We start from the raw sequence: 18,098 nt of genomic DNA, 5'->3' as shown, positions 1-18,098 counted from the left end.
ATCTTTATCCCTGCTGTGGTATCAGTTGCCACTCAATCAGTGCTGCTCAACTGGCAGACTCGGGCTGCCCTTTCCAGCTAGTTTATGATTTCAAATGCACCATTTCATCACAACACTCTCCTAATGGAAAGCCCAGATGCTTCATAAGGCATGGCATCCAGTCTCCTCCCTACCAGCTTAAATGTTGTGCTCTCCAAGGTTAGACCCAATGCACTCTGTTCTCTCTCCACCTGCCCATCCCCCCACCCACCTCCTTATATTCCCATCAGTCCACTTTCTTTCAGCTGGGTGGCTTGGACCCACGTGTCATGCTTCCATACTGCCTCTCTAGCCCTGAACACCACCTTGCATAGAAGTGTTCATTGCTATCATGTCCCAGTCTTTGCAACCCCCTAGACTATAGCCTGCCAGCCTCCTCTGTCCATGGGGATTCTCCAGACAAGAATACTGGAGTAAGTAGCCATTCCCTTCTCCAAGGGATCTTCCTGATGCAGGGATCGAACCTGGGTCTCGCACATTGCAGGCAGATTCTTTACTGTCTGAGCCACCAGGGAAGCCTGTGCATAGGAAAGCACTTTGTATGTTGGCTGCTACTACTGTTTATTCTGCAAAGCCTAGTTCCAGCTGCCTCTGTCAACCTTCCCAGATCTGTCTTTCACTTGGTACCACAATTTAGCCCTTGATTTATAGTGTTCTAAGGTGAGAATACATGTGCCTTCTGGTCCAGCATTTCTAACAGAGCATTTAATCATTTTCATTGCAATTTCTGATTTGGACACTAAATTGGCCCTTAATTCTTAAGCCTGTGTTGGATGTGGTTGTTCCATATCCAGCCACGAGTGTTATCATTCCTAATTATGATGCATCCTTTTAGAGGTGGTGGCACAGACAGACAAAACAGGAAAATGAATCAGGTGTTATATAAACCAGACTTCTAATAAAGGTTATACCAGCTGTGTTAAATGCATTGGTTAGTTTTCTTTTTCTTGTTCCTGGTGTTTAATAAAGCATGTCTTTAAACCAACTGATTTTTGTACATTCTGCCAGCAAATGTGACTGAAGATTAAATTTCACTAACGTCAAAGTTATTGGTTTATCCAGATGTTCTCTGAGTCAATTTTAATAATATTTCCAAATATAGACCTTTTTGTGGTTGTTGGCATAACTACATTTTACAGGTGGAAAACCTAAGCTTAAAAATTGCACTGGATACTATGGGGAAAAACGTATGGAGTTTCCTCAAAAAATTAACAATTGACTTACTGTATGATCCAGTAATTCCACTTCTGGGTCTTCACCCTAAAATGGTGAAAGTAGGGACTCAAAGAACTATTTATATGCTCATATTCGCAGCAGCATTATTCACAATAGCCAAAAGGTAGCAAGAACCCCATGCCCATTGATGGATAAATGAATAAACAAAAATATGGCATGTAAGTCAACAAACAATAAATGCTGAAGAGAGTGTGGAGAAAAGGGAATGCTCTTGCATTGTTGGTAGGAATGTAAATTGATACAGCCACTATGGAAGATGGTACGGAGAGTCCTTAAAAAACTAAGAATAAAATCACCATATGACCCAGCAATCAATCCCACTCCTAGGCATATACCCTGGTGGCTTAGACGGTAAAGCATTTATCTACAATGCGTGGGACCTGGGTTCGATCCCTGGGTTGGGAAGATCCCCTGGAGAAGGAAATGGCAACCCACTCCAGTACTACTGCCTGGAAAATCCCATGGATGGAGGAACCTGGTAGGCTACAGTCCATGGGGTCGCAAAGAGTCAGACATGACTGAGTGACTTTACTGTCTTTTATTCACTTAGGCATATACCCTGAAGACAACAGGGTTGAGAAAGACACATCGATCCCATTGTTCATTTCAGCGCTATTTACAATAGCTAGAACATGGAAGCAATCTAGACGCCCATTGACAGGTGAATGGATAAAGAAGTTGTGGTACGTATACACAATGGAATATTACTCAGCCATAGAAAGGAATGCATTTGAGTCAGTTCTAATGAGGTGGATGAACCTAGAACCTATTATACAGAGTGAAGTGAGTCAGAAAGAGAAAGATAAATATCATATTCCAATGCACATATATGGAATCTAGAAAAATGGTTCTGAATAATTTATTTTCAGGGCAGCAATGGAGAAAGAGACATAGAGAATAGACTTGTGGACACGGGGAGAGGGGAGGAGAGGGTGAAATGCATGGAGAGAGTAACATGGAAACTTACATTACCATATGTAAAATAGATAGCCAATGAGAATTTGCTGTATGGCTCAGGAAACTCAAACAGGGTCTCTGTATCAACCAAGAGGGGTGGGGTGGGGAGGAAGATGGGAGGGAGATTGAAAAGGGAGGGGATTTATGTATACCTATGGCTGATTCATGTTGAGGTTTGACAGAAAACAAAGAAGTTCTGTAAAGCAATTATCCTTCAATAAAAAATAAATTTAAAAATATGGTATATACACATGATGGAATATTACTCAGCCTTAAGAAAGGAAGGACACTAACACATACTCCATCATGGATGATCCTACAGGACCTTATGCCATGAAAAATAAGTCAGTCACAAACTGACTGATGCTGAATGATTCCGGTGACTCAAGTCGCCAGACCCATGCACACAGGAAGAAAAATGGTGGATGCCAGGAGCTGGGGAGAGAGGGCAGCTGGGAATTAGTATTTAATAGGTACAGAGCTTGTTTTGCAAGACGGAGTGAGTCTTGGAACTGGATGGTGGTGATGGTTGTACAACAGTGTGAAGGTACCTCATGCAGAGAACTGTACACTTAAAAATGGTGAAAATAGTAAGGGCTAGCTATCTAGTTATGATGCCACTTCTTTTTTTAATCTTGCAAAATGCTCTGTTAGGTTAGGTCCTCTCAGAACAAAGCTTTGTCTAGACCAGGCTCTGTCTTCCTGTGTTCCCTTTGCTTTTTGACTTGCTGAAGTCTATTTAATGTGCTTATGTGGCAAACAGTTGGCGCCCTCTGCTGGAATAGAACCAATAGTGTTACCTGTTCATTGTAGAAATTGGAGCTTAAATTCTTGATAAAGAAATCAAAGTATTCGTGTTGCTGTTGTTTAGTTGCTAAGTCATGTCCGACTCTTTTTTCAACCCCATCGACTGTAGCCAGCCGGGCTCCTCTGTCCCTGGGATTGCCCAGGCAAGAATAGTGGAGTAGGTTGCCATTCCCTTCTCCAGGAGATCTTCCCGACCCAGAGATCGAACTCTTTTCCTGCATTGGCAGGTGGGTTCTTTACCACTGAGCCACAGGGAAAGCCCATGAAAGTATTCATACACCACTCTAATCTATGATAGTCTATAATGATATTTTTTAAAAGTTTAAAGTGCAAAACATGAAGTGTTATCAGGCGATCAACAGAACATTTCAAAAGTTTCATTAAAAAAACTTAAAAGAGCCAGTGATTTCAATTTACATTTTAAACTATTTAATAGAGGTATTTGTTGTACACATGGTTTTAGTTAAACATAAACAAAAACGTTCTCTCTGGAAATACTGAACCTGAGTTGGAAATGAAATCTGAACTGTAAAGATTTTAGTTCACAAAATATAAAATAGTCCTCAAAATATAAATGATGGTTCCCAACCGAGGGATTCCCCAAAGTTCAGGACTCAGTCCCAGGACAGGAATGAGGGAAAACTCCTTGCAGGTCGAAAGCTGTGCTGAAGTCGAAGGACTGCACTTGCGGGCCCTTAGTCAGAGTGAGCCTCCGCACACAGCCCCGGAAGGAGGTCCGGCTGCTCAGGCAGTTCTGCTTCACATCAGCTGTTTAGGAAAGAAGAGAAAATAAATCTTGTTGTGTTAAATGATGTGAGAAGAGCAGTAGAAACAAAACTAAATGCTTATGGTTTCTGCATCAAGATTAGAAGAATATTTTTCCACATACGTGGCTTCAGTGATAGCATAATTTATAGAAAACTATTAATAAGCAATAATTTTAAGGCATAGTTGTGACTTGTCATAAAAGGGATTTTTATCTTATTAACATTTGTATTAATTACTTGGAGAATCTGCAAAGTGATGTGAGAGGGTAAGACACATGCTTGTCCTCTAAAATGATTACCAACCCATAAATTGATTCCCACTTCTGGGCATCATTTAAGATTTCTGTCAGTAAGGTCACCCAGCTTACCATACACCATACCCGATGTTCTCAGTCTTACCTGATGATCAACTTCTGCGTGCATGAATACGAAGTGGCTTCAGTCGTGTCTGACTCTGTGAGACCCCATGGACTGTAGCCCACCAGGCTCCTCTGTCCATGGGATTCTCCAGGCAAGAATACTGGAGTGGGCTGCCATTTCCTTCTCCAAGGGATTTCCCAACCCAGGGATTGAACCCGTGTCTCTTATATCTCCTGCATCAGCAGGTAGGTTTTTTTGTTTGTTTTGTTTTTTAACCACTAGTGCCAACTGGGAAGCCCCGATCAACTTATATATGTAGATTATTCTGATTTTTCCAAGAATTCCTAGGCATTTGGAATAGAGCTAAAATGGTAAAGGATTTGTTACCCAAACCATGTATCTTTCTTCACCCCTATTCTTTATCCCCCTGGATAAGACTTCCCCCAGAGGCAGTGCCCCTCGAAAAGTGAGCAGAGTAGACATCACACGCACCAGGATAGCCGCCAACATAAATGGGGTCGTTGGTATCAGCAGAGGTGGACTGGGTGTGCGGACTTTCCGCTCGAACCACGTTCCCGTCGACAGTCAGAACCACGCGATGCTTGCTCTTGTTTGCCTGAAGGGTGTGCCATCTCCCATCGCAGAGCCTACTGGGAGCTTTGGGCTCGTACGTGGCCGTTATCCTCCCAGCACCATTGTTAACGTGAAACAAGAGCTAAACAAACGAGACACAAGCCGATACCTTGGTGAAGTCTTCCTTATTCAAGGAACACAGTCCATTCACACGATGTTCTTAGAGTGCATAAAATCAGAGCATTCTGCTAAAAGGGAGGGCTACCTATGAAAATGTTGGCTTAAAGTTCAACATTCAGAAAACAAAGATTATGGCATCTATTCCCCTCACTTCATGGCAAATAGGTGGGGAAACAGTGGCAGACTTTATTTTTGGGGGCTCCAAAATCACTGCAGATGGTGATTGCAGCCATGAAATTAAAAGACACTTACTCCTTGGAAGGAAAGTTATGACCAACCTAGACAGCATATTAAAAAGCAGAGACATTGCTTTGCCAATAAAGGTCCATCTAGTCAAGACTATGGTTTTTCCAGTGGTCATGTATGGATGTGAGAGTTGGACTATAAAGAAAACTGAGCGCCAAAGAATTGATGCTTTTGAACTGTGGTGTTGGAGAAAACTCTTGAGAGTCCCTTGGACTGCAAGGAGATCCAACCAGTCCATCCTAAAGGAAATCAGTCCTGAATATTCATTGGAAGGACTGATGTTGAAGCTGAAATTCCAATACTCTGGCCACCTGATGTGAAGAACTGACTCATTTGAAAAGACCCTGAAACTGGGAAAGACTGAAGGTGGGAGGAGAAGGGGACGACAGAGGATGAGATGGTTGGATGGCATCACCGGCTCAATGGACACGAGTTTGAGTAAATTCTGGGAGTTGGTGATGGACAGGGAGGCCTGGTGTGCTGCAGTCCATGGGGTTGCAAAGAGTCAGATATGACTGAGCAACTGAACTGAACCTATGAAAAACAAACAGTGGTTTTGTAAGACAGTGTCCTAAGGATTCTGATGCTAGCCTATTCCCAAGGCTTCAGAAGGGAAAACGGCCACCTCCATGGGAGCAAGCCTGAGCCACAATCTTTGATGCATCCTCAAATCAGTGTCATATTTTCAGCATGACAGGAGCCCATGGGTCTACTAAGAAAGTTGGTTCACAGCTGTTGCAATAGCACCTGTGAAGGAACATTTACTAACTCCCTCCTGAAAAACCATGGATGCTCTACTACCCCAGGTGGTAGCACAAACAATCTGAGACCTGCAGAAGGAGGGAGGGAAACACTAAGTATCCTATTGTCAACTTCTTGTGCTGTATGTGAAGCTTTGCTATTGTTGCTTAGTCACTTCAGTCGTGTCTGACTCTTAGTGATCCCCTGGACTGTAGCCCACCAGGCTCTTCTGTCCATGGGATTTCCCAGGCAAGAACAGTGGAGTGGGTTGCTGTTTCCTACTCCAGAAAATCTTCCTGACTCAGGGATTGAACCTGTGTCTCCTGCATTGCAGGCAGATTCTTGACCACTGAGTCACTGGGGAAGTCCTTTTTTAGGATTATCTATTTTTAAATATTAAATGAATCTTTTCTCCATTCCATGAAAGTGAATAATTAGAAATTTGGATCTAGATATTTCTACTGTTTCTCAACTGCTCTCTCTGACACTGGGATGAGATGTGCGGGGGCAGGGAGGGGGAAGGGCATCCAGATTAAGTGTTCACCTTTCCATCTACAATCTCCAGTCCAATGGCATCCACTTTGGCGCTGCTGATCCCCAGGAGGACACCGTTCTCCGATGAGGTACGGAACTCCAGCGTGATGTTCACGTCGGATCGCACTCTGTAGCCTTCTCTGACTGAAACACACAAGGAAGACACTCAGTGATGGGGCCTGCCTGATGCATGAAGGCGCAGGCTCAGAGAGGCCAGGGGCTGGCTGGCTGGCTGTGCTGTCGGGCTCCTGATGCGGGTCAGGAGACCCAGCTCCAGCTCCTTCTCTGGATCCAGTTCCACCTCTACCTCCACCAGGAGGTCTCTTCCACCGCTGAGCCTCGGCTTGCACCTCCGTAGGATGAAGTGATGCTTTTAAAGAAAACACACTACCAGCTGGGCTAAACCTGACTAGAGCTGACATAGGCACATGCTTTTATCCAGAGCCACGTAGGTAAAATCAGAAGGGAACTGATCCATGTAATTGGCTCATCATCCATCCAAAAAATAGAGCACTTTACTTTCCCAGTATCCACTAACCAGTGTGGCATTGTTTGCTGAGTGTGTTAAGTGTGTTAGACTCCACACTATGCTTTTTTTTTTTTTTAAGTGGGGTTTTAATTGAATGAATTTTTCATTCAGGTGATAAAGAAGCTGGGCTAAGTTAGGGGATATTAGCAATAGCAGGCAGTTGTTACCTATGGGGCCCAGGGCTGAAGGAAAAGTGGGAGATGGTGGTGTTACTAGAAGCACAGAGTGCAAGAGAGAAGCCTGCTGGCTTTTCCTCTCCTCCCTCCCAACCTCCACCTTCCACCAGAGCCTCCCTGGAAGCCCCAGGCAAAGGAGCCCAGAAATTAGTTCCCTGTGATAGGAAATAGAACAGGAGCCAGGGGAGCACAGTTTGAGTGCAAACAGAAAGTTAGCCGGCAAGCTGCTGTTGTTTAGTCCCTAAGTCGTGTCAGATTCTTTTCGATTTCATGGACTGTAGCCTGCCAGGCTCCTCTGTCCGTGGGATTCTCCAGGCAAGAATACTGGAATGGGTTGCCATGCCCTCCCCCAGGGGATCTTCCCGACCCAGAGATCAAACCCACATCTCCTGCTTGGCAGGCGGATTCTTTACCACTGAATCACCAGGTTTAGCCAGCCAATTAAGCATCTGAAGTGGGAGAGCATGTAAGATATTTAACAAGGGCTACTTCTAAGCCTTGAGGAATTTCCATCCTAAAGCATTTTAGAGATTTAAATTCCTCTACTTACTACTCATGAATATTTCAACAGTCTAAACAGAGTTAATTTCTTCATCAAAACTGAGTCTCACTTGGCTGGCTGGTCCAGACACTTTATGGTGCTGGTTTGGAATTCAAAGGTCTTTATTAACCTGAACAGTGACAGCTTTTGCCTTATGTAAATCTGGGGCCAGTACAGATGACACCAGGACCACATGTTGCCGTCTGGAGGGTCACCTCTCCTGACGAGAGGAGGCCATCTGGGTACCACGACAGGTGAGCAGGTTTTTACACAAGATGCTGAGAATCCAGAATTTGTGGTCTCACTGCAGCTTGTACAGCGGGTCCTGTCCTATCGGATGATTCCTGGATCCTCATCATCTTAGATTACAGCGCATCCCAGAGATTGCCTGTGAGACAGTTGATCGTACATACCGAGGGCTGCATATCCACTGCCTTCAAAGAAAGTTCCTTCCTGGGCCACGGCATAGCACCTGGTCACTGCAAACGCAGACATGGGGATGTCCATGTGCAGCTGCTGGCTGTTCACTGTCACCTCCCCGAGGCAGGCAGGGACGCTGTGGGTGATCTAAGTGAAATGATACAGGAGTAGGTGATGGTGAGGACATGAGAAGGACAAGCACACACTGTTCCCACTCTTCAACACCACACAGTAAAAGACTATCTTTTGGTTTTAAAAATCCAGTGGCCACCATACTTCACGTGAAGGTCTAACTTAAAGCTACTATAATAGAGTAAAAAGGGTTTTCTACTGAGTAAATATTGTGGAAATCAAGACTGTGGAGTGGGGTTTCCCTGGGGGTTCAGGGGTAGAGAATCCACGGGCCAGTGAAGGAGACACAGGTTGGATCCTCGGTTGGGAAGATCCCACATGCCATGGAGCAGCTAAGCCCGTGTGTCACACAACTATTGAGCCAGTGCTCTAGAACCGGGGAGCTGCAACTGCTGAAGCCCGTGAGCCCTAGAGCCTGTGCTCCGCAACAGGAGAAGCCACTGCAATGAAGCCCGTGCTCCACAACCAGAGAGCGGCCCCCTCTTGCTGCAACTAGAGAAAAGCCCAGGCGCAGCAACAAAGACCCAGCACGGTCAAAAATGATAAATGAAAAATCAGGAAAAAAGAAAAGACCGTGGCGTGTTCTAACCTGCAAATACAAATTTGCTGGACTTTTCCTGAGTTGCACGGGGCTAAACGCCTGTGGGAAGGGAGTTGTTTGTTCACTAACAGGAAGGCAGGCTGGGCTTCAAGGAGAAGCCCCAACACACAGTCGAGGGATGTGGTTCCAAATGTTTCCATTTTGTGGGCAAGCTCCAGGCCCAAACACGGTAATTTAAACATAAATACATTCCTCCACAAGACAAACAACAACCACAATAAAGGTACAAATGGGCCTACGGAGAAAACGCTGCTTACGTTTCCAGTGTTCCTGGCCCTGTACTCGGAGGGGAGGCCTCCGAGGTACAGCTTTCCTTCCACGTCTAGCGTGGTGGCATCTCCCACCGTGGTCACCACGGGCGATTCCTGGCCGTCAACCGTCATGAAGCCCCTCCTTTTAAAGTACTCTGTCTTGACCTAGAGAGATCCGAAGACATGAATCATTTCTAAGGAATCTGAGAAAACAACAGCTGTTTGCAGCATCTGTTCACTGCTGGAGTAATAACCCGAATGGAACCCTCAAGGACGGCTCAGGTGTTCGCACCTCCGGGGTTGAGAGGAGGCTGAGCCTGGAGCAGGTTAGCACAGGACCTGCTGGAGAGTCCCCGTCACAGCAACACGGAGGCCAGGACATCAGGTTGGGCCCATTCACACCACCCGTGGGCTTGGTTGACTTCTCATCAAACCAAGAACATACCTGGTGAGTGAACATTTTGTTCATTCTACCAATGTTTGCTGAGTGCCTACTAAGTTTCAGGCACTGAGTGACCCCTTGAGGGTATTTCAGGAAGCAGAAAAGGTTGTGCCCCTCAGGAGCCTACATTCTATGGGGCAGACATCAGACACAGAGCAAGCTGGAAATCAAAGGGGTTGATCCCACTACTGTGAAACGGAGTGCACACGAGGGGCCGTGGAACAGAGCTTGGCACGAGTGACCCCACCTTCCCGAGAGCCTACCGTGTGCCACTGGCCGTCGCTGAGCAGCGCAGGGTGTGAGACCTTGGTCCTGCCCTTCCCAAGGTCGAAGGTGAAGTGCAGGTGGCCCGCGTGCAGCTGGAGCGCGGCATGGTCCACCTGGTTCTGGTGAGCCATGTAGAACACCAGGCCGCTGGAGGCGAACGTGCGGATGCGCAGCTGAACTGAGAGCCTGGAGGGAGGCGAGGGCTCTCAGGAAGGAGCATGCTCTCACTCTTTAATTGTTTAAATTCACTCTTTAATTTCAATTAAATTTCTTCAATTAAATTAATTTCAATTAAAGTCACTCTTTAAATTCAAAGACCCCGGTAAGTGTTTCAACATCTGTTTTGAACATCTCAGGTTATCCATCCCTTCATTGATCTATCCATTCATTCACTCGTGGTAACTGCCTACCTCCATCTGCCAGGAATCTTCCTAGGAGCAGAGGATCAAGCAGTGAACAAAGGAGGGTCCCTTTCTCCCCAAAACTAACACCAGAAATATACCACAGAGTTAAAACTGAGTCACGTGGAGGCCAGTGGGGAAGGGGGCTAATGAGCTGTGGCAAAAAATGGTGATGATGGTGAGAAAGCCAGAGGGCTCAGAGGTCTTGATGGGGGTGAGCAGCTGCTGGAGAGAGAAGTAAGGAGGAGAGAGAGGTGGTTAGGAGGATGCTTAAAGCGAGATTGTGCAGGTGGGGTGGGTACTTAGGAAGTGCTCAGCAGTGTGACCACGGGGAGAAGGCAGCCAGGGAGGAACGAGGGAAAGACCTTTGACAGATCGGAGCCAGAGGACCTCAAAGATCAGGGGCTGGGCAGCTGCCAAGCTCATGGGGACTGAAGGCAGGAGACAAGGGGCAGTGACCCCAGATGGCAGCGACAGAGGGGTAGAGCACTGCAGAGCCGAGGGTGTGGACTGCGGGGCTGAGACCCACAGGAGGACAGGGAGGCGTGCAGGTCCTGAGGACCCTTGGCCACGAGCTCTCTGGGATGTGAGCTGGCTTCCCCAGCTGGAGAAGGCTGCCTGGGACAGCCAGGTGTGAAGGGCAGAGGGAACGTGCAGGCTGGCGTGCGTGTGGCTCCAGGAATTTGGGGTCATGATGATAGAGCTGGGGGGGGGCTTTTCTGCAGATTAGTGAATGCTTCTTGTAGAACGGGGTTCAGCGTCCAGAAGACAGCTTCAGGGGACTTGGGATTCCAGAAGGAAGAGGGGTTTAGGTAGCCAGGGCTCTCCTCTACACCGCCAGAGAGGCAGCTACCCACCATCATCAAGATGGCGTCCAGACAAACCACGGAACCCGGCCGAGCCACGCTGGCGCATCTGAGCCGCATAGGAGTTGCGTTCCTATTTGCCTCTCACTGCCACCACGTGGTGGCAAGCTGAACACACCAAAGTGTTCACTTCTCATGAAACACGAGAAGCTTCTTCCGGAAAAGACTCACTGCTGAAGAATATGCCCTGGATTCTTCTAGCAATGAGACATCTCGTGAGGACATTAGAGCATCACCTACCTCTTTCGGACAGCCAGCTGGTTAAAGGGCAGCACCAAGTGGCTGCCTTCTGCGAGGCCAAACTGGTGGGCATTGGGGATGTATTCTGGGGCCCTTTCCGTGGCACACAGTTCCTGTAAGAGATGCATATGGCTCACAGCCATGCAAGGCCAGGCCCACCACCCCCGCCCTTCCCCACATCCTGCAACACAAACATGTCCTTCCATGAAGGAAACATCTCAGAAGCAAGGGTGTCAGAGCACCAGCAACACAAACACACCAGCAACACAAACACACCAGCACCGCCTTTACCTTCTTGGCTATTTGTTCCACACCCCTCTGTCTCTCTGAGAAGGCAACTAGAGCCTCTGTTTTTTACCTCAGTCCCACTCAAGTTCACCATATTCCCATGAATTTTCATCAGGTCCAAGGGGCAAAGGCCTTGCTTGTGCCTGCAACCACTCCCCCTCAAAAAAAAAAAAAAACCTGCTCTGGGGAAGGCAGCTGCAGGAACAGCTGGCACATGGGCAGCAGGGGACTGTACGTGCCCACAGGGGACAGGCCAAGGTGGTTCCTCCTTGACAGGAGCGAGGTGTAGCCAGGAGGAGCCGGGCTGGAGGGCAGGTGCCCTGGGTCCAGGCCGAGTAAGGCCGTAGACTCAGTTTCCCAGGTCAGTGGATGGAGGCTACCAATACCACCACCCTGAACTCAGAGATGGGCCTTGCTCTACACAACTGAGCCATGTGCATCATCACAGCATGAGCTCTCAACCAAGGAAGCAGAGAAATCATCAAACAGAAAAGTGAAAGCTAACAAGGGCTTCCCTGGTGGCTCAGATGGTAGAGTCTGCCTGCAATTCAGGAGACACAAGTTCGATACCTGGGTAGGTAAGATCCCTCGGAGAAAGGAACTGCAACCCACCCACTCCAGTATTCTTGCCTGGAGAATCCCATGGAGAGAGGAGCCTGGCAGGCTACAGTCCATGGGGGTCACAAAGAGTCAGACACGACTAATACTGAACTGCATAATTAAAGAAGGGCCTTCTCACTGGACTTGGTAGAGGCTGGGGCTCTGGCGGGCGCTCTCCGTCCTCGCGGTAGACGGCTAGTTTCGGCCTCCCTGAGAGTGAGCAGGAGTCCAGGTCTGCATGTTCATAGTCAGCGGCACTCGTGAAATCCAGAAGTCTAGATACAAACAAAGCGTTTCAGAATCAGTGGTGATAATACAAGCCAACACACGCACCAAGGCCACAGGATTACTGAACACTTAAAATCCATTAAAAAATACGAATACTATACTCTTAAAAGTAACCGAATCGACCATCTCCCACAATGACTGGAAACCCATATGCATGCTCAGTCTATTCAGTCGTGTCCGACTCTGTGACCCCATGGATTGTAGTCCATAGAATTCTCCAGGCAAGGATATTGGAGTGGGTGGCTATGCCCTCCCTTAGGGGACCTTCCTGACCCAGGGATAGCACCCACTCTCTTAAGTCTCCTGCACTGGCAGGAAGGTTCTTTACCACAGCACCACCTGTGGAACTCATGTCTAGCAGCTGTCTTCTTTCTCACGCATGATGACAGACTGTCCACCATTCTAGTTCAATAAAGGCCATCTGGGGGGACTTTCATGATAAAACACGGGATCCACTTATCATGTGGGAACCTGCAGAATTTGAGGCCAGCTCCAATGGCAAAATTAGACTGTAGATTAGTGTCGGTACTGGGCACTGAAAGATCGGGACGGGCACAGTCAGGCTGAGAGTGCAGTCATACTTACTCCATGTTAAAGACCAGGTTTCGGATACAGCCGTGGAACGAGCTTCTCATCTTGAGCATGGGTGTCCCCTCACCCTCTGGAATGCCCCCGACGTACAGGCTGGACACATTTATAGTCCTGCTTTCTGCTGACGGGCCCAACTTCATTTCCACAGGAGTTGTCTCATCCACTTGAACAGTAACAACTCTAAAGAGTCAAAGGAGAATATAAAGGTTTTTAAATACAATGAAACATCACTGTCCATTTTATTCCAGCAAGTTCTTACTAATAAAAGTTTTCCCTGAAAGAAATTTTTTAACATGAAATTTAACATGTGTGAATAAAAAAAAGGCAACTCTTGAACATGAAAAGAGACAGCTGAACATTTTCCCAAAATGAATGTAATGGTGATTAAACATTATTCAGTTCGAGTGCTTTTTGGAGTGTATCCTCTACTTCTTTATCTGTGACAAAATGTCCAGTGTGTTTTTAAAACATTTGGTCCATAGTTTTTGAGAGAGATTAATACAGAAATGTTACTCTAACACTACTTACTACTATTTACATTTTACTGTTTGCATTGTTGCTATTTACTATTATACCACTCACTATTAAAATTTGCTTCCTGGGTGGCTCAGCGGTAAAAAATCCGCCTGGCATACAGGAGAGGCAGGTTCAAGCCCTGGGTCAGGGAGATCCCCTGAAGGAGGAAATGGCAACCCACTCCAATATTCTTGCTTGGAAAGTCCCAGGGACAGAGGAGCCTCGCAGGCTACAGACTGTGGGTTCAGTCGCAAAGGGTTAGACACAACTGAGCACACTACAGTTATTTACCATTTTCCCACTCACTATGAGAATTCATTAACACTGTAATGAATGGTATTTGACACAGAATTTTTCCAACTAAAGACAATTTATCCTGGGCCCCACAAAAGGGCGGGGTTAAGGTTGTTCAATTATGAAAAATCTGCAAATGTCTTATTATAAAGCAAATGAAATTGATTTCCAAGGAGGTCTTCCAGCAAGCTCCTAGAATTATTTTGGAACTGTAAAAACTGAATGCTAATGACATCATACTAATTATCCCTATCATTTCACTGCAAAGAGCCCCATACAGGCATCCTACTGGGGAGCTTTGTAAGGTCAGGCAGATACCTTCCGCTCCTTATCATGGAGATGGAATGCTCTTGACCGTCACCGTAGGTGCCCGTGGGAGCGTGCAGGAGAGCTCTTCTCAGGCTGGTTCCGTCCCCAGGGTTAACATGCACTTCAACGTGGCCTTCAATTAGCATGATGGACCAGAAGGGCTAGGAAGGAGACACAGATAATTCCCATAGAAAAGACATTACTATAGGATTTAAAGAATTATCATCTGATGAAGCCCATGTGGCTGTATTAGTGCCAAGGAAGCAGCTCCTTAAAAACACCACCATGTGACACAACTGCTTTCTACTTCATATGCTACTTTCTAATCTCTGCTCACTTAATTTACTTTCTGCATTAGGCTGTTATCACTAACCACATCAAAGATTTCCATTTCTACACAGTCTTCACACTTCCTTATTGCTACGTTATGTGCTACCAAATAGTCGTGTCGTAAGTCACTGATCTATTTCTCTCTTTCCCCAGGTTTACTGAGACATGATTGACATATACCGCTGTATTAGCCTTAGGTATACAACACAACCATTGGATATTTGAACATATCACAAAATGATCACCACAACAAGCTTAGTTAACATCGATCACCTCATATAGTTGCAAAATCTTTTCTTATGGGGACAGCTTTTAAGATCCACTCTCTTAGCAACTTTCAAATGCAATATGGTGTGGTGACTATAGTCACCGCGCTGTACATCGCCCCCTGATCTTCTTACAGCTGCATGTTTGCGCCTTTTGGCCCTCTCCACCCAATTCCCTCCTGCCCTTACAAACTCGGTTGACCACCAGTCTGTTCTGTTTCTATGAGTTTTTTTTTTTTTAAGTTTCTCCATATAAGTGAGATCATACAGTACTTGTCTTTCTCCATTTAACTTATTTCACTTAACATAATGTCCTCGAGGTTCATACGTGTTCATTCATAGGATTTCCTCCTATTTTATGGCTGAATAAAATTTCACTGAATAAACACACAGACACACACACACACACAGTATCCATAAAATATCTTGCACAGTAGAGAGCCATACTCTAAACTGTAGCTCTGTGACTTCTCTTTCATTAATACAATACCTTAGCATTCTCGGAGTCTCTTCGAATTACGTAATATATAAAGTCTGAGGAGAGGAAAGGGTAAATATCACCTAATTTATTACGATCCGAGGTAGACACTAAGTGTCTTTCTTCTCAGTGGCTGGACAAGGAAGATGGACTTTGCAACACAAAGACACCACTGATTCATGAAGGAAAACACATTCAGTAATGAACACGTTTCCTTAGTAAAAATGTGCCCCCATAAACAACCAGGCACAGGGCTAGAATACACGTTAGGACTAAGTCATCTTCCATCCAATGTTTCCTGAAGTCATTTCCTCCCTGAGCTCCTGGCTTGACAGCCTCTGGGTCACTCACCCCATGTGCCTGCCGATCACCTGGCTTCTCACTGCTCTGGCTCAGGGCAGCCAGGACGATGCCACTGCTGCTCCTGGTGGCAAATGTTGCCAACAGCTCCGTGTCTGGTGACAGAGACTTGGGGGGCAATTCAACATAGCCACCTCTCAAGAAGCTGACGCTTCGGACAGGCTGGTCAGACAGGAGAGAAGAAAGCCCATCAGGTCCACCGTGTGTGGAACCTCCCCCACCCAACCATCACCCAGAGGCTGCTGCTGTTTACCCCATCCCCCTCTTTTCTATTCAATCCCCTGGTTTAGATCCTGTTGCCTTATGACGTTAGTAAATCAACAGGCATTTGATTTACTCGTCCTAATATGATTACACTTGTCTCAATATTCATAAAACACTCCCCACCTCTAGTATACAGCCTTTCCTCACGCCATAGGAATTTCTGAGTAAATCAAAGGTTGATCTGGATATTTCCAGGTTTTTGATGCAGCCCACGTAGCTTTTGCTGGAGACACCTTTCCTGTAGGGAAGGACAGGACAGCAGCAGCAACAAAGTTTGGATCTTATAACTCCAGGTTTGAAAGAAGAAATAAAAACAAGGAAGATCTCCTTTCAGGTGTCATGGTCTCCCTGTAAAAAGGTTACTGACTGTGAGATGTTGAGAATTCAGGTCAAACATGTGCTCGCCTTAGGACTAAAGAGAAGGATCAAATTTAGTGAGCACAACTATCCAGATGGCCACAAAGAAGGCCGAGCACCAAAGAATTGATGCTTTCAAACTGTGATGCTGGAGAAGACTCTTGAGAGTCCACTGGACACAAGAAGATCAAACCAGTCAATCCTAAAGGGAATCAACCCTGAATATTCATTGGAAGGACTGATGCTGAAGCTGAAGCTCCCTGTCTTTGGCCACCTGATGCCAAGAGCTGACTCACTGGAAAAGACCCCGATGCTGGGAAAGATTGAGGGCAAGAGAAGGGGGCGACAGAGGATGAGATGGTTGGATGGCATCACTGCCTCCATGGACATGAGTTTGAGCAAACTCCAGAGATAATGAAGGACAGGGAAGCCTGGAGGGCTGCAGGTCATGGGGTCATAAAGAGTCAGTCAGAACTGAGCAACTGAACAACAACCACCTAGGTGGCTACCTAGACAAACCCTGCTTAATATTTTTAAGGGAAACTATTACAGTCATTATCATTTGGACGTACTCACCAAAACAGGGGCCAGTTATAAGAAAGGCAGTGCATTGTCGTAAGGAAGTTATGGCACTTAGTTTACAGTTCAGTCTCTGGGAGCTCGGCTGCCTTGACTGCCAGCTGTGGATGCATTCTTTTTTTTTTAATGGTGTGAAAGAAACATCTCACTTAATTTGTTCCCAGTTCAAAATTACAAAACTGAGAACAGCAAACTACAGAAAGTTTATGTGAATTATTAAAGTCGCAAAGCTAAACAAGAATCAGAATCAGTGCACCTCTCCTCTGCTATCTTTAATCCAACTTGCTAATGCTGGTCTTTCAGCTTTCACATACATTATTCACTCTAATCACACAAAAGGGGAATCCAGATAAGTCTGTAGAAAGCACGATCTTTTTTTTTTTTTGGTCTCCAAAGAGATTTTTCTAGTAGAAAGTCTGGACAGGAGAATGATGCGTGATGGAAAGTAAGGTCTCCAAATATTGCACAGTTACCATTTTTAGATGTTCTACAGGCAGTAGAACATCATAAATTTTACTACAAAAGGCTTTCTTTACTTCTCAAGTATATGGCATACTTGGAAATAAATCCTGAATGTTCACTGGAAGGACTGATGCTGAAGCTGAAGCTGAAGCTCCAATTCTTGGGCCATTTGATGTGAAAAGCTGACTCTCTGGAAAAGACCCTGATGCTGGGAAAGATTGAGGGCAACAGGAGAAGAGGGTGGCAGAAGATGAGATGGTTAAATAGCATCACCGATTCAGTGGACATGAATCTGAGCAAAATCCAGGAGATAGTGAAGGACAGAAAGGCCTGGCATGCTGCAGTCCAAGGGGTTGCAAAGAGTTGGACACAACTTGGAGACTAAATGACAACAACAAATATGGCATACTAATCAAAACAGAGTGCTATGGGCTCAGTTGTGTTCTCTACCTCCTCTCAAAAAAGATTTTGACTTTCTAATGTTCTACTCTGACGTAGTATTCATAAGGTACTGAATGTAACCATACTTGGAAATAGGTCTTTGTGGTTGTAATCAAGTTAGGATGAGGTCATTAGGATAGGTTCTAATCCAGTATGAGTGGTGTCCTTATAAAAAGGGGAAATTTGGTCACAGAGAGACACAGAGGGAAAACAATGTGTCCACACAGACGAAGAATGCCACCTACAAGCTGAGGAATGCCCGAAGCTACCAGAAGCCCAGAGACAGCATGGAACAGATTCTTTCTCATGATCCTCAGAAGGAAGCAGCTCTATGGACACTTGATATCAGAACCGCAGGCTCCAGATACT

At 45.9% G+C, this 18,098-nt stretch overlaps 1 protein-coding gene across 2 annotated transcripts in view; it reads right to left on the bottom strand.

Moving 5' to 3' along the window:
* Window positions 1–3,445: 3,445 nt before the first annotated feature.
* The window catches only part of LAMA1 (laminin, alpha 1), a 126,232-nt gene continuing 111,579 nt past the window's right edge, over window positions 3,446–18,098 (bottom strand). The window contains exons 52-63 of one of the 2 annotated variants that reach the window (XM_010859096.1): window positions 16,014–16,128; window positions 15,618–15,788; window positions 14,202–14,353; window positions 13,068–13,253; window positions 12,307–12,469; window positions 11,307–11,419; window positions 9,796–9,985; window positions 9,097–9,255; window positions 8,100–8,253; window positions 6,451–6,584; window positions 4,659–4,881; window positions 3,446–3,807 (exon numbers count right to left, since the gene is read on the bottom strand). In XM_010859096.1, the coding sequence (XP_010857398.1) occupies window positions 3,647–3,807; window positions 4,659–4,881; window positions 6,451–6,584; window positions 8,100–8,253; window positions 9,097–9,255; window positions 9,796–9,985; window positions 11,307–11,419; window positions 12,307–12,469; window positions 13,068–13,253; window positions 14,202–14,353; window positions 15,618–15,788; window positions 16,014–16,128 (1,921 nt within the window). In that variant the 3' untranslated portion in view covers window positions 3,446–3,646. The remainder of the gene's footprint in view (window positions 3,808–4,658; window positions 4,882–6,450; window positions 6,585–8,099; window positions 8,254–9,096; window positions 9,256–9,795; window positions 9,986–11,306; window positions 11,420–12,306; window positions 12,470–13,067; window positions 13,254–14,201; window positions 14,354–15,617; window positions 15,789–16,013; window positions 16,129–18,098) is intronic. The other variant, XM_010859097.1, reaches the window with a different exon arrangement.

Source organism: Bison bison, unplaced genomic scaffold, assembly GCF_000754665.1.
Source record: "Bison bison bison isolate TAMUID 2011002044 unplaced genomic scaffold, Bison_UMD1.0 scf7180017864453, whole genome shotgun sequence".
NCBI classification, from domain to species: domain Eukaryota; kingdom Metazoa; phylum Chordata; class Mammalia; order Artiodactyla; family Bovidae; genus Bison; species Bison bison.
This window is presented reverse-complemented; position numbering and strand designations above follow the sequence as displayed.